This window comes from Giraffa tippelskirchi, chromosome 2 (genome assembly GCF_054371585.1).
Source record: "Giraffa tippelskirchi isolate mGirTip1 chromosome 2, T2T-mGirTip1v1.2.pri, whole genome shotgun sequence".
NCBI lineage: Eukaryota > Metazoa > Chordata > Mammalia > Artiodactyla > Giraffidae > Giraffa > Giraffa tippelskirchi.
In genome coordinates this window covers 17229519-17244653 of record NC_137276.1, presented here as the reverse complement: position 1 = coordinate 17244653, position 15135 = coordinate 17229519, and the positions used below count along the sequence as shown (strand labels likewise).

Sequence of the window (15135 nt, the reverse complement as noted above, 5' to 3'; positions counted from 1 at the left end):
TGAACCCACATCTCTTGCATCCCATGCATTGGCAGGCAGTTTCTTTACCACTAGCACCACCTGGGAAGCACCATTAAAAACATATGGCTCTGCATTTAACTTAACTGTTTAAAGAGATGGGAATACCAGACCACCTTACCTGTCTCCTGAGAAATATGTATGCAGGTCAAGAAGCAATAGTTAGAACCAGACATGGAACAACAGACTGGTTCCAAATTGGGAAAGGAGTATGTCAAGGCTGTATATTGTCACCCTACTTACTTAACGAATATGCAGAGTACATCATGTGAAATGCCAAACTGAAATCAAGGTTGCCAGGAGAAACATCAAGAACCTCAGATACGCAGATGACACTACCCTTGTGGCAGAAAACGAAGAAGAACTAAAGAGCCTATTGATGATGAAAGTGATGAAAGTGAAAGAGAAGAGGGAAAAAGTTCACTTAAAACTCAGCATTCAAAAAACTAAGATCATGGCATGCAGTCCCATCACTTCATGGCAAATAGATGGGGAAACTGGAAACAATGAGAGACTTTATATTTTTGGGCTCCAAAATCACTGCAGATGGTGACTGCAGCCATGAAATTCAAAGACGCTTGCTCCTTGGAAAAGAAGCTATGACCAACCTAGGCAGCATATTAAAAAGCAGAGACATTACTTTGCCAACAAGGTCCATATAGTCAAAGCTATGGTTTTTTCAGTGGTCATGTATGGATGTGAGAGTTGGACCATAAAGAAGGCTGAGTGCTGAAGAATTGATGCTTTTGAAATGTGGTGTTGGAGAAGACTCTTGAGAGTCCCTTGGACTGCAAGGAAATCCAACCAGTCCATCCTAAAGGGAATCAGTCCTGAATATTCATCGGAAGGACTGATGCTGAAGCTAAAGCTCCAAACCTTTGGCCACCTGATGCGGAGAACTGACTCATTGGAAAAGACCCTGATGCTGGGAAAGATTGAGGGCAGGAGGAGAAGGGGACAACAGAAGATGAGATGGTTGGATGGCATCAATGACTCAATGGACATGAGTTTGAGCAAGCTCCGGGGGCTGATGATGGACAGGGAAGCCTGGTGTGCTGCGGTCCATGGTGTCGCAAGGAGTTGGACACAATTGAGAGACTGAACTGAACTGAACTTAAAGTGACTTCACTTCCAGATACTTGGCAAGAGGAATAATCTTGAATTTAAATAGTCTTAAATAAGCTCAACACCTTTCAAATGCTAAGAGTAAATGATTTTCAAATACTGTAGGAATGTCCTGTAATCTCAATGACTACAAGAGTTTTCTTTCTTTCTTTTTTTTTTTACCACAAGAGTTTTTTAACCTTAATATAACCAAGGCATTCGTGGTTAGACTTTGTGAAGTACATAAATTTCCCAGAAATTCTACTTAAGGTTTGGGGAAATTGGTCAGATTCTTATCAGAGTTTCAAAGTGGTATGTTACCCAAAATCATTTTTAGAACCACTGCTTTAAATCACTCTGAAGTATAATCCTGGATTAATGTATTTTATCAGGGTATGGGGAAATTGGATCATACACTACTTCCTCTCCTTACAATTGTTTCTACTAAATTATATTTTGGCATCATATCATTCATTTAAAAATATTTTAACATATCAATGTATCTTACATTCATTTTTATTTATATGTTTCATATTTATATTTCATCAAAACACAGTCCTATGGGACTGTTAACTGTTTTTATGTAAGGGCTTGCTGCTAATTTTAGTTACTATGTTAACATCTCTATCTACTAGAGAATTTCTTTTCTGTGTTATAGATAATTATACTTTTTTCTCAGTATCAAGTTGGTTCATATATATTTAAGTTATATAATTGTAGAACTGGTTTAAGCAGATGTGGGATTAAATGCAATTTGACAGGGATTGTGGTTAAGAAAAATTGTTTTTGTAAACACTTAAATTCTTTAATACTTTAAAAATTATATAGAATATTTCTGAAATTCTACCATAGTTAGGAATATGAAAGAGGATGGAATTATCAGAAGGGAAACATGAAAAATAGGTTGTATTTATTGTAATATCTTCATATATTAAGCTGTTGTGCAGTACAAACAAGAGACCACAGCTATACCTAATAGCATGGATGAGTATCAGGAAATCTGTTGAGCAGAAAAATGTTCAGTTTTTGTAGAATGTTCGGTAGCAAGCAAGACTAATTATACAATGAGAGAGCCATTCAAACTTGGTAATTTTTAAAAACTGAAGAATATAATAAAAAAACAAATTTTTAGACTGGTAGAGAGGAGGAGGATATATTCATAAAGGGATGCAGGAGGATTTCAAATAATACTGCCTTTTGTTGAGCTGGTGGTATGCACATGGATATTTACTTACTATTTAAACTTTATAATGAACACTTATCTATTCATATACATATTTAAAGAAAAAGTAAATCTTAAAAGGAAATAAAATAGGTCAGATAAAGAGAATGGAAAATAAAAAATAAATGTACAGTTGAATATATACTCCCCCAAGAGACTCAGATAATGAACAGCATACTTAAAGAAGACATTAAGGAAAGGGATTTGAAATACCTCTGATTATTTTTAATATATATGTAATATGTAAATGTGTGTGTTTGTATTTTAAATAGTACCTGAATATTTAACCCAGTTACGCTGTTACAGTGATAAAAGCATGAAAATAATTAACATTTATGACAAAGTTTTTTCATTTTTATTTTTGATTATCACTCTAAATTTGGTCAGAACTTTGTCATCCACTAAAAATAATTTAAAATAACGCCAATAAATTCATTTTTCAGCAGAAACATTGCCATGTTTCTAATGTCCATATTAAGTCTGTGCTGGCTCTTACTCATACAAGACAATAACCCAAGAATTATTTTTTATCATAAAGAATTTTTTTTTCAGTAACCTCTGCTAGTCTTTAAATAATTCAGACTTGACCTGATTTAAAATCACTTAAGGAAAGATAGTATGCCTGAATCCCATTAACCTTCCTTGGCCCTTTAATCAGCATTTCCCCAGATAGAAATTTAACTGTACTTATTTGACCTTTAATGATTGAAATCCAACTATTTAGTATGCTTGTCTGGTAATTTACAGCATAGATAATATGCTTCTCTGACTTCCATTAATATGCTCTAAAATAACATTTATCTTCTAATCAGGTGAAACAGAATTTTTTTTGAGGAATAAATCTTATATAATGTGACTAGTGTGTTTTTATTTTAATAAAATAAAACAGTTGTATTTTTGTATCTGAATATTATCACACTGACTTGGTGTTTATAAAGCACAAGCTCACTTCTGTAGCTCCTTCATTCTGATCGTAACACTAATAACCTGAATTTGGCCTCACTGCTATGTGCTGCTGTGGTAGACACTCAGTCCTGTCCAACTCTTGGTGACCCCAAGGGCTGTAGCCTGCCAGGCTCCTCTGTCAGTAGAATTCTACAGGCAAGAATACTGGAGTGTGTAGCCATTCCCTTCTCCAGGGGATCTTCCCAACCCAGTCACTGAACCTGGGTCTTCTGCATTACAGGCAGATTCTTTACCATCTGAGCCACCAGGGAGTTGAACTCACTAAGGTATTATTATTCCAGGTTTAGCTGTGTGAATACCAACAAATTATTTAACCCCTTTGAATTTCAGTTTCTTTATAAAATAGAGATAATAATAACAAGACTTGCTAATGTTGTCAAATTAAACGAAATAATCCATGTAAAGGGCTTATTATTAGCTCAGTGCCTTAAACTAGGAAGTGTTCTGAATGGTTATCCTTTTCACCACCGCACCCCCCCATCATTATCCTCATCAGTTGGTGTGTAGAATCATAAACTCCTAAATCCCAACCTGACACAGCCTCTGCTTCTGCACTCTTTTTCATACCTCCAGCTTCTAAAGGAAATAAGTACACTGAGACCAAGAACAAACAGAGGCTCACACTAATATTACTTTGAAGCTTTGGCCTCTTACAGTCAACCCTAGTTGAACTAGACTGGCCTGTTTGGAGAAGTTGGACACTTGATTTGATCTTTTACTCATGTATAAACCAGACAGTTCTTTGGCCAAGTTAGAGAGGCTTTAAACTCATGTCATCTTCTAATGATTACAGTTTTATTTCCAATCTATGCTTTTTGCTTCCTTTTCTTACTTGTATGAATTAGGGCCTTCATATGATGCTAAATAAGTGTTGATAGCAGATCTCCTTGTCTCATTTCTGTTCTCGGGGGGATATCTTTGCTCGGGCTGCCATAACAAAATGCCACAGACTGGGTGGCTTAAACTACAGAATTTTATTTTCTTACAGTTCTGGAGGCTAGAAGTCCAAGGTCAAGGTGTCAGCATGATTGGTTTCTGGTGAGAGCTCTCTTCTGGCTTATAGAAGGTCACCTTCAAGCTTTGTCTTCACATGGCAGGGGCAAAATAAAATAAGAATATAATAATGAAGAGCTTTTGATCTAGTTTTAAAGTGATTAAGCAGAGACTGAGTCCCCAGAGCATATGGATGCCATTGTCACTTTTAATACAGTTTTTGTTTATAAAAGTATTTGACTATGAAAAACTGAATTGAAATAAACTGGACTATAAAGAAAGCTGAGCGCCCAATAATTGATGCTTTTGAATTGTGGTGTTGGAGAAGACTCTTGAGAGTCCCTTGGACTGCAAGGAGATCCAACCAGTCCATCCTAAAGGAGATCAGTCCTGGGTGTTCATTGGAAGGACTGATGTTGAAGCTGAAGCTCCAATACTTTGGCCACCTGATGTGAAGAGCTGACTCATTGGAAAAGACCCTGATGCTGGGAAAGATTGAGGGCAGGAGGAGAAGGGGATGACAGAGGATGAGATAGCTGGATGGCATCATCGACTCGATGGACGTGGGTTTGGGTGGACTCAGGGAGTTGGTGATGGACAGACAGGGAGACCTGGCGTGCTTCAATTCATGGGGTCGCAAAGAGTCGGACACGACTGAGTGACTGAACTGATCTTCCTTTAGATTTCTATGATAGCAATTAACAGAAAGGGGCAACATGTTAAATAGAATTTTCTGTTGGATTGCCTGGGTTCAGATTCCAGTTCCTTCATTTACTAGCTCTGTGATCCTGGCAAGTTACATGACCTCTCTGAGCCTCAGTTTCTTCTGTAAAGGGCCTGTAAAAATGTCCTAATAACACCACCTGTCTCCCGGGGCTTTTGAGAAGATTTAGGTAATATTCTCTATAACGTGCTTGGCATATAGCACCATAATTTGTTGATCATCACCATTATTTTTGTTGCTGTGAAAGACACTTGAAAATAAACAAGTTAGTGAAGAAAAATTTCTTCTGGACACGACTACTTAAAGAAAGTAAAAATAAAATAATCTTACCAAGATATTTCTTTTAACATAAGATACCTCTGACCAAATTATTTTAGTGAAAATGTCTCAACTACATGTAAAAATAGCTTCAGTGTTCAGTTTAAATTAAAATAATTAAATATTTTAACAATAGAATTAATTTGAGAAATAGAGCCTTGTCACATTGTAATAAGTTGTAATATCAGTCTTAAAAAACAAAATTATTAATTTTAGAAAACAGGTATAATATATTGTACTCTTAGCTTTATTGCATGTCAACTATATCTTTTTGAGAAAGGTTCACAGCAATTAAACAGTAGGTTTTTAAAAAGCAGTAGTGATGTAAGTCTAAGCCTAAAAGTTAATACGTGGTGGAAATATACATTCCTTAAACTGTTAAAAGGTACAATTCTTCCATGAGAAATTGTTCAAAGAACTATTCCTGTATTCCTGAAGCATGTAATTTAGGTTCTTGACTGCCAAAGTTTCTTTGGAGTGTGTGCGTCAAGCCATTTCTTGTCACATAAAATAAGAAATCAAATGTTTAAAAACATCGTGCCCAGAGATGCAGAGGGACATTTTGCTACTGAGAATACTTTGGATTTCTGTGAATGTATATTTTTAAGTCTAAAGAAGTAAACCTTTCGCAAGGAAAATGGAAAAGTTTCCAAAATGACTTAAAATATTGCAAATGTTTTTACTTCCTTCTATCATATGATTTATAAACATGCTATTGTCTCCCTTAATTTAAATTTCTAAAACAGCTGGAGGTGTTTGTTAACCAGATACATATATGATAATTACTGTTTCTTTTCATAAAGGTTCAGAGGTCCAAAGAGATAACATTCTGTGGATAGCCATGGCAGGGACTCATCAGATATGGGCACTCTTGTTGGACTGTGGCAGATTACCAAAGAAAAAGTAAGTAGTAACATCTCTCTTTGGGCAAACATGGAGTTCACAGAATTCCTTTTCCAAAAGTCTCCGTCCTTGTAACGCCCACTGTACCAGACAGGATATGCGGGGCTGTGCTGCCATAATGAACAGCTCGGGTTCTCCATGGCCTAAGACAAGGTTTGTTTGCAGGGGAAGCACTACTCTGCCACCCAAGCTGATGCAGCAGCCACCATTTGGAGCTTTGCCAGTTGTCCTGGCAGAGAGAGAGAGAGGTGGTGAGGTGTTCACTGGCTCTTATAACTTTTCTTCTGAAGTGACATATCTCTTCTACTCACATTTCATCAGCCCAAGTATGTCTTAGGACCACACCCAACCTTGAGTAGCTTAGGAAGAGCAGTCTCACCAAGCATTCACAAAGAGAACTGGAAACATCTTTTAATACATACTTCTAATATCCCTGATCAATTCAGATATTTGAAGACTGCATGGAAGAATGGTTAATAGCTTTGTCATCAGGCCTGAGATTGAGCCTGGCTCTGCCACTTCTTATCTACATGAGCTTAGGAGAGTCACTTTAACTTTCTAAGCCTCAGTTTTCCTTATTTATATCTTCCTCATAGGTTTTGTTTTGAGAATTAATATGTGTGAAAAGCTCAGCCTAGTGCCTGGCCTGTACAGTGAATGTAGATGGCACTGCTGCCACTGTCAGGGGTATAAAGATGGAAAAGTAGTGTCTCTACAAAGTTTCTTGTAGTTTTCCTGTAAAGCCTTTTCTCTTCCTCTAACATCCCAGCCTTTCTCTTCCCCTCCCCCTCCATGTCTCCCTTCTTCCTGCCCTCTCACCCTTCACCCTACCATCCTCCCCTCTTCTCTCTCTCACCTTCTGTATTTTTGTTCGCACTTATTTGTTTACATAGCTATTTTCTCCTCCTAGACTGCCTCTTTAAGGAAAGCACCCTTCCTCATTCACTTCTTGTCCCCTGCCCCTAGCACAGTATCTGGTAAATGACAGGAGCTCAGTGAAGGTCTGCGGAAGTAAATGAATGAAATTCATAGACCATAAAGACTGTCAAATCACCATAGAAAGTAAGTGCCAGTCAGTTCAGTTACCTTTATCAGTAGAGAGGAGCAGTTGTATAGATAATCCAGAATACTAGATAGTCTAAATTGTGTGTGTGTTGCTTTGTAAGATGTTTAGCAGCATTTAATCATCCATTGAAAAATATTTATTAAGCAAACAAGGCACTATGCTTTGCAGTAGGGATGAAATGGTATGGTCTCTTATATAAATAAGAGGAGCATCCAATATGAATAAAATTTGAGGTATCAAAGGAAGGCTTCCTGGAAGAAGCTACTAACTAAGATCTCCTTTTCAGCTACTAACTGAACCTGGCAGAAGGGTAGGAAGGAGTTCAGAAGGGTAGAGGTTTTCCAGGCAAGAAATGACCCTTGTGATGTCAGTAGAAGCCAGATCCTTAGAATCTTTCTAAGAGATTCGAAAGTTATTCTACATGACTTTATAGGAAGTTTTAAGCTGGGAAGTGATATGATAAGATTTGTGTTTTTGAAAGAACACTGGTAGCATTTGGAGTGTGGCAGTAATACAGACAGGTTCAAGGAGGAGACCGCTGCTGTTATCCAGGCCAGAGCTGAGAGTAACTGAATAGTGAGGTGACCAACAACATATAAGAGGAGGAAAAAAGAAGTAGCAGAGATGACCAGACTGTGTTGTTCTAAATGATGACTGTTTTGGACCTAGACGGTCAAGAGTGGTCTAAATTTCACTAAGTAGAGTTGTCACTCGTTCACAATAGAAAAGTGTCCAGTCTGATCACACTGACTTGTATTATAATTTCAAGGATGCATTATTTGTCACTGACCTTCAAGTGGTAATAACTCCTGAACTTTTAGAAGTTACTGTTTCTCCCCACTATTTCTAGCTTTTATTAAGAGATCTCCTTCGTAAAATTGTTACAACTCCTTTGTTTGGCATATTTGTTATTACATATAAATAAATAGGCCTTGAATAAATGGCTGTATTTATACATTTTCTATCCTTTTGCTTCCACTCCTTGTTCACTACCTATGTTAGCATTAGGATCATATTAACCAGTAAGTGACTGATGGTCATTTTAGACGTTTTTTTGCATGTTTTACAGTATTAGAAAATGATACAGAGGCTCTCATTGTTTTGTATCCCACGTCAGCTTCTCCCCTCCCCTCAATACAGGACACTAGCATGTCTTCCTTACAGTTCCTCTGACATAAACGTAGAGACCAAGGTATAAAACTTTCTCCATATTACAAAGAAATCATTACAATAGTACTTTAAATAGAAACTTGCCTAGTATACATAGGAAATGGATTTGTACAATTGATTAAAGCAGTGAAATCGTATTATTACTTTAAAATGAGCACCCATCTTTCACAAATGATTCTTTTAACTCTTTTTGCTAGTCTCTTCTTATATTTTTTGTTGTTTAGTCGCAAAGTCGTGTCCAACTCTTTTGCAACCCCGTAGACTGTAGCCCGCCAGGGTCCTCTGTCCATGGAATTTTCCAGGCAAGAATATTGGAGTGGGTTGCCATTTCTTACTCCAGGGGATCTTCCCAGCCCAAGGATTGAATCCATGTCTCCTGATTGGCAGGTGGATTCTTTACCACTTAGCCACCAGGGAAGCCTGGTCTCTACTTATGTACATGAAAATAAAACATTTTTAGTGAAAATTTAAGCTCAGAACTATCAAGAGCTAGAAGAGATTACCTACATCTTTTTAATTCCCTTTCAGAATCTAATATTGCATGAAGCTAAGAAGAGACCAGGATGTAAAGGTGGGATCTAGCTATACCTACCTCTGATCATTTGGAGGAAAACTATCCCATCAGTGATGTGATCTTTATTCATGTATTTTTAACTTTGTCGGGGATCTCTTGTTTAATCATTGAGAATAGTTTCACTTTTGGGTATGTTTAAAAAAAAAGAAAGGTAGAAAGGTCCCTATACAGTGGGTAAATAAGTTAGTGATTAGAAAAACTACAGTGAAAGCTTATTTGCACAATTTAACTAGGTCAAGATCAGCAGATTTTTTTTTTTTAATAAATAATGCTATCACCATTGGCTTCATCATTTACATTCATTTGTTTAATAATTAAATTGGGCACAGTGTAACAGTATTGACACTTCACCTGTGAATTTGTCTTCTTTAGTGAGTTAAAAAAAGGAACCTGCCTTCGGTTTGCTGGAAGTGGAAATGAAGAGAATCGAAATAATGCATACCCTCACAAAGCAGGCTTTGCCCAGCCTTCAGGTCTGTCTCTGGCCTCAGAGGATCCCTGGAGCTGCCTGTTTGTGGCAGACAGTGAGAGCAGCACAGTGAGAACCGTCTCGCTGAAAGATGGAGCCGTGAAGCACCTCGTGGGAGGAGAGAGAGATCCCATGGTAATGAAAAGCACTTTTACGCGGTGTGCCTGCTTAGCGAGCTTGCAATTTTCTGAATTGTGAAGTTAATAAGACATAGGAAGGAGAAAATTCTTGGACTTATCCATGTTAAAATGGAAGTCAAACCAAAGGAAATGTGACTATAAAGAAGCACAAGTAACAAAACCACCTAAGAAAAGTTAACTGATCTGATTTGATTCTGTATAAATGTCAAGGCTTCCGAGAGAAAGGAAGGATAAAATCGTGATTACTGAGCAAGGGGAAAATGAAGAGTAGATATTTGGCGGGAGGGTGGAAAGAGCACCAGAGCAGTAGACCTGACCTGTCCAGATCAGATGTGTCATTTTTGTGAATAAGATTCCTTAGAACCACAAATTAAATCAGGTTCAGAATTCTGTCATTGTTTTCTAGTTTTAGTCAAATGCCCAACCCTATTTATATGAAATCAGACTTCTCCCCCTTTAACTTAAGTAGCATGTACAGCCATCTGAATTTTCACTTTATACCCTAACAAAGTTCTGTGAAAAAATTTTAATACATGCTGTTTCTTTTCTTTTCAAAAAAAAAGAATTTATTTGCTTTTGGTGATGTTGATGGAGTAGGAATCAATGCAAGGCTTCAGCACCCACTTGGAGTAACTTGGGACAAGAAAAGGAATTTACTGTACGTGGCAGACTCTTACAATCACAAGGTGAGTCTTGACAGAATTATATAATACCCTACTTTTCACTTGTGGTATTTAAAATGCTGAAAGATCTGTGAGCCTCCTACAACTGCCGCTCTAAAATGTAGAGAGGAATAACAGTCTTTGACAACTGTACATAAGCCTTTCTGTTCCTTTTTTTGGTCCTTTCTTTGCAGAAATGATGTGATAGTACTCTGAGCTGGGGAAAGGACTAAACAAATTCCCAATGATGATAGCCAAAAATTGGGAATTGCAAGCCACTAAAGCTGTTTAGTAACATCTTCAGTAAATAAGGAGAAGGCAGGTAACAGGGAAATTAATATGTCAGTTAACAAATGAGCATTTTTGAGCCTTTGCATAGTTGCCGTGCCTGTTAGTAAATAATTCGTTTTCATCAACATTTCTGTTTTCTTTGTCTATTTTATTTTTACTATGCATTTTTAAAATAAAATCATTGGAACATAAATATTAGTATTTTGTGATGAGAAGCTTATGAATTTAATGTAATTGAAACACAGGAATCACAGCATCTAATGTAAGTAGCAAATCCTCAGCCGGTATTAGATGTTCCTAAGAAGGAAGTCAGTTCAACTGTGTCCCATTGTGAGGGAAAAGAATAACATTAAATAATTTTTTCAAAGATTTCTTCTAGAAGACAGGATGTAATGGGATTTTATAGTGTTTAGCTCTCAGGATGAAATATTTCTCCTTAGACTAATTTGAATGTTTGGCTGTTCAAGAAAATATGGAAGTGTCTGTTCTTTCTCTGATGTTTATTAAGAATACTAATGTCAATCAGGAATTCTCTGCCTTGCTTATTAATATGTTACTCTTCCATATCACAAATGTGAAACTGAGCTTCAGATAAATAAATTTTTGTTCTATCCTTTTTAGATTAAAGTTGTGGATCCAAAAACAAAAAACTGTACAACATTAGCAGGAACTGGTAATGCAAGTAATATTATTGGTTCCAATTTTACCGACTCAACTTTTAATGAACCAGGAGGCTTGTGTATTGGAGAGAATGGTCAATTATTATATGTGGCAGACACCAATAACCATCAAATTAAAGTGTTGGATTTAGAAACCAAAACAGTTTCCGTGGTAAGTAATCTTTAAGTTAAGGGGCATCATTTTAAGAAAGATTCTGAAATCCCTAGCAACAACAGAGGCACTTTTGGTTAGGCCAACATTAGTGGTGAAAGTGAAACATATAGAGTAGTGAGTGGGTGCCTTTTCCAAGGATATCCTGTTATTTTTAAAATAAAAATTCCATCTGTGCCAAGAGTGTTTGAGAAAAACACTAGAAGTTGGAGAGAATTTGATGAACTTTCAGAAAAGGAAAAAAAAAAGACTCATCTGTTTTTAAATGTATGGACATACTGATACACACAAAGTATGTGGGTTGGATTGTTTAATCGAGTTTTTTTTTTTTTTTTAAACAATCCTCAGACTAATGTATAATCTTTGTTTCCTATGGTGAACCCATTACCACCAAATAATCTTCAAAGAAAGGTCTAGAAGCCACATGTCTCAGGACTTAAAAATAAGATGAGAGGAAACTTAAATAAGTTCTAATTTTAAAGATATGGACATGGTCTCTAATAAAATTTCAAGTTATCCTTTTCTATGTCACATTTGTCCAGAAAATGCAGGAGTTCTTTGTCTAAAATTCTAGGAATTTCCAAGATATATTTTAAAATAAAAACACAGATTGCCATCATAACGTAAGTTTGTTTCTCTTGACATAGATCTCTGATAAGAGATGAATGACATCTTATGTTGGCAGTGAAAATTATGAGGGTGTGTATTACCTCCACTGCATTTAAATTGTTAAAGTTTTATTTTAATTTCCTGCTATCTATAAACATATTGAACAATTAAGTTCATTCATAAATGTTGACAGTCTTTTGGCCAGGATGAAGTTTTTTTTGAACCTACAAAATAATCATGAAGAAGTTGAAGTAAATGCATTCTGATTCAGAAGAAAATGGCAATCAAGTTTCCTTGACATTGAACCTCACTTTTGTACTGAAGTCTGAAAATAAGCTCTCTCTGTCTACAATACTGTAAAGTACTTGTGTTTTAGAAAACAGATTTTCTTGTTTTTAGTTTCCAGTCTTCAGGTCTGAAAATGCTGTGGTGGATGGTCCATGTCTAGCAGAAAAACCAAAGACCTTACCCAAACTACCTAAATCTGCTCCAGGCATTAGGCTTTCCCCCGTGGCGGCGTCTCCCGGACAGACTCTTCAGTTCAAGCTGAGATTAGACCTCCCATCAGGAACAAAGCTAACTGAGGGAGCATCCAGTTGCTGGTTTCTGTCAGCTGAAGGTATGACAATAACCTTTGCAAATGCAAATATTTCATGAATTCTTGATGTTTGATCTAGAAATTTTTCTCATTTGTTATGTGATACTTTAACTCTACAGTTTGGCAGGATTTGAAGGGGATCTTACAATACAGAAAGATCCAGATCTAACCCCACTTTAGCAGTTTTCTTTAGTCTTTGAGATTCTTTCTCTATTAAATAAGTGTGTAACTCACCCAGAGTTAATCATAATTGCTCCCATTTGCTCCTAGGCAAGTTCATCACATGAGGCAGACTGTTGTGGTCGTAGAATGATAGGTCCTTAAATATTAGAACTGAAAGGCATCAAAAGACACCCTTTGTTCTGAGCCTCTTATAAATGAGGAGACTAGTGGCTCAAAGAGATAAAATTGTTTGCTTAAGGGCGTATATTTAATTAGGTCAAAATATGGAATTTGAACCCAGCTCTGCTAATTCTTAGTTTAGTATCTTTTCCTTTGTGCTGTGTGTGCGTGCTCAGTTGCTCAATCATGTTCAACTCTTTGCAGCCCCATGGACTGTAGCCATCCAGGCTCCTCTGTCCATGGAATTTTGCAAGCAAGACTTTTGGAATGGGGTGCCATTTTCTCCTCCAGGGAATCTTCCCAACCCAACCCAAGAGGCAATCCTGCATCTCTTGCCTCTCCTGCATTGACAGGCAAATTCTTTACTGTTAGCACCACTTGCAGAGAAGGCAGTGGCAACCCACTGCAGTACTCTTGCCTGGAAAACCCATGGACGGAGAAGCCTGGTAGGCTGCAGTCCATGGGGTTGGGAAGAGTTGGGTCGGACACGACTGAGCGACTTCACTTTCACTTTTGTATCTTTCACGTATCATTTCAGTTGCAGATGTAGAGTAGCAAATGTAGATAGCTCTTTGAGGAGTTTAGTTAAAAAGATAACGGGAAAGAGAGCAGTTGCTTGAAGGGGAAACCAGAGTTGGGAGAGCAGTGTGTTTGCTGTTATTGATGGCAAAGATCAGTAGAGAAAAGATGATGTGTGGTAGCTGTGGATATCCTTTAGGAAGATATGAGAGAGGATGGGCTCGAGTGCACAGGTAGAAAACTGGTCTTTGCCGGGAAAGTGGGCAGCATTTCCATGGTAAGGAGGGAAGGTTCCAGGTGTGACACAGACACCTGGATAGGAAGTTGTGGAGATGAATGCTTGCGGAAGTGTTTTTCTGCATGCTTGTTTTCTTAGTATTACTATGTTGGAGAGTATGACCATCAGCTGAGAGTGAGAAGGGGATGGGGAGAAGGTTTTGGAGGTTTGAAGAAAGAGGGTCCAAAGGGTGGAAGGGTGACTATTTAAGGGAAATACAGTATGACCGCTGAACTGCTAAAAGGCTGCATGTGAGGCTGGCTGTCATGAATTGAAAGTCAGTCTAGTCCACATGGAAGTGGTTTTTCTCCAGCCAAGGTTATGCACAAGGGAGCAGCTCTGACAACCTAGAGGGGTAGGGTGGGGTGGGGGCTTGGGAGGGAGGTTCAAGAGGGAGGAAGTGTATGTATACTTACGGCTAATTCACATTGCACAGCACAGACCGACACTCTCTGAAGCAATTGTCCTCCCATTAAAAATAAATAAAAAAGAAGTGTAGTTACTAAGTAGTTTAATCAGAAATTCTCTGAAGTCCTGATCCAGTATTAATTGTGATTTCCACTATACCATTAAATCTCACAGATCCTAAAGAATTAGATTTCCCCCTGGAGTATGATTTTTAAAAAATATTTTATTCTTGTTTTTAACTGAAATAACTTGACAGATTCTAATTCAGTTCTTTGGTTGTTTTATTATCTTTCACTTTTCCGGATAGTTTCTTGTCAAATACTTTAGAGCTTTCAGTTGCTGTTCATTTTATTTCAATAGTATCATTAAGACTTGACTTGTTCAGTTACTCAGTCGTGTCTGACTCTTTGTGACCTCATGGACTACAGCACACCAGGCTTCTCTGTCCTTCACTGTCTCCCAGAGTTTGCTCAGATTCCTGTCCATTGAGACCAGTTATTAAGCCTGAATCTGTTTTCTTCTCTAGAGATTCCCATTAACTTGCTTGCTACAAGAAAATGAATGCCAAAGCCATTGCTTAAAAGGATGCCATTCGAGTAGAAGAAAAAACACTGTTGGAGGAGGATGTGTAATTGAATACAAACGGATTACTGTGATTAGAATCCAGGCAGAGCCTTTTTGTCCTCACTCTCTAATTTGTGGTCTTTTAGCCTAAGAACACTTCTTGTTTGAGCCTATTCTCAAAGTATTCAGTTACTGTAAATTATGTTAAGATTTGGGTGTGTATTTGAATCAGTGTGAACTTATTTCATGAATTTACAAGTAATCAGTATACTGCTCGTCTTTAGCAGTGCTTTCCAGCATCTCTAACAGAGTAGACAATAATTTCAAAGTGCAGTAGTTGTAGTCCATAACTGAATTCTGACTTCTT

At 37.4% G+C, this 15135-nt stretch overlaps 1 protein-coding gene across 2 annotated transcripts in view; it reads left to right on the top strand.

Annotated features, from left to right (window-relative positions):
• NHLRC2 (NHL repeat containing 2) overlaps positions 1 to 15135 on the top strand; it is a 51747-nt gene that overhangs the window by 31902 nt on the left and 4710 nt on the right. The window contains exons 6-10 of one of the 2 annotated variants that reach the window (XM_081538896.1): positions 6155 to 6248; positions 9431 to 9662; positions 10231 to 10353; positions 11242 to 11451; positions 12460 to 12679. In XM_081538896.1, coding sequence (XP_081395022.1) covers positions 6155 to 6248; positions 9431 to 9662; positions 10231 to 10353; positions 11242 to 11451; positions 12460 to 12679 — 879 coding nt within the window. Of the gene's footprint in view, positions 1 to 6148; positions 6249 to 9430; positions 9663 to 10230; positions 10354 to 11241; positions 11452 to 12459; positions 12680 to 15135 lie in introns of both variants that reach the window. The other variant, XM_081538892.1, reaches the window with a different exon arrangement.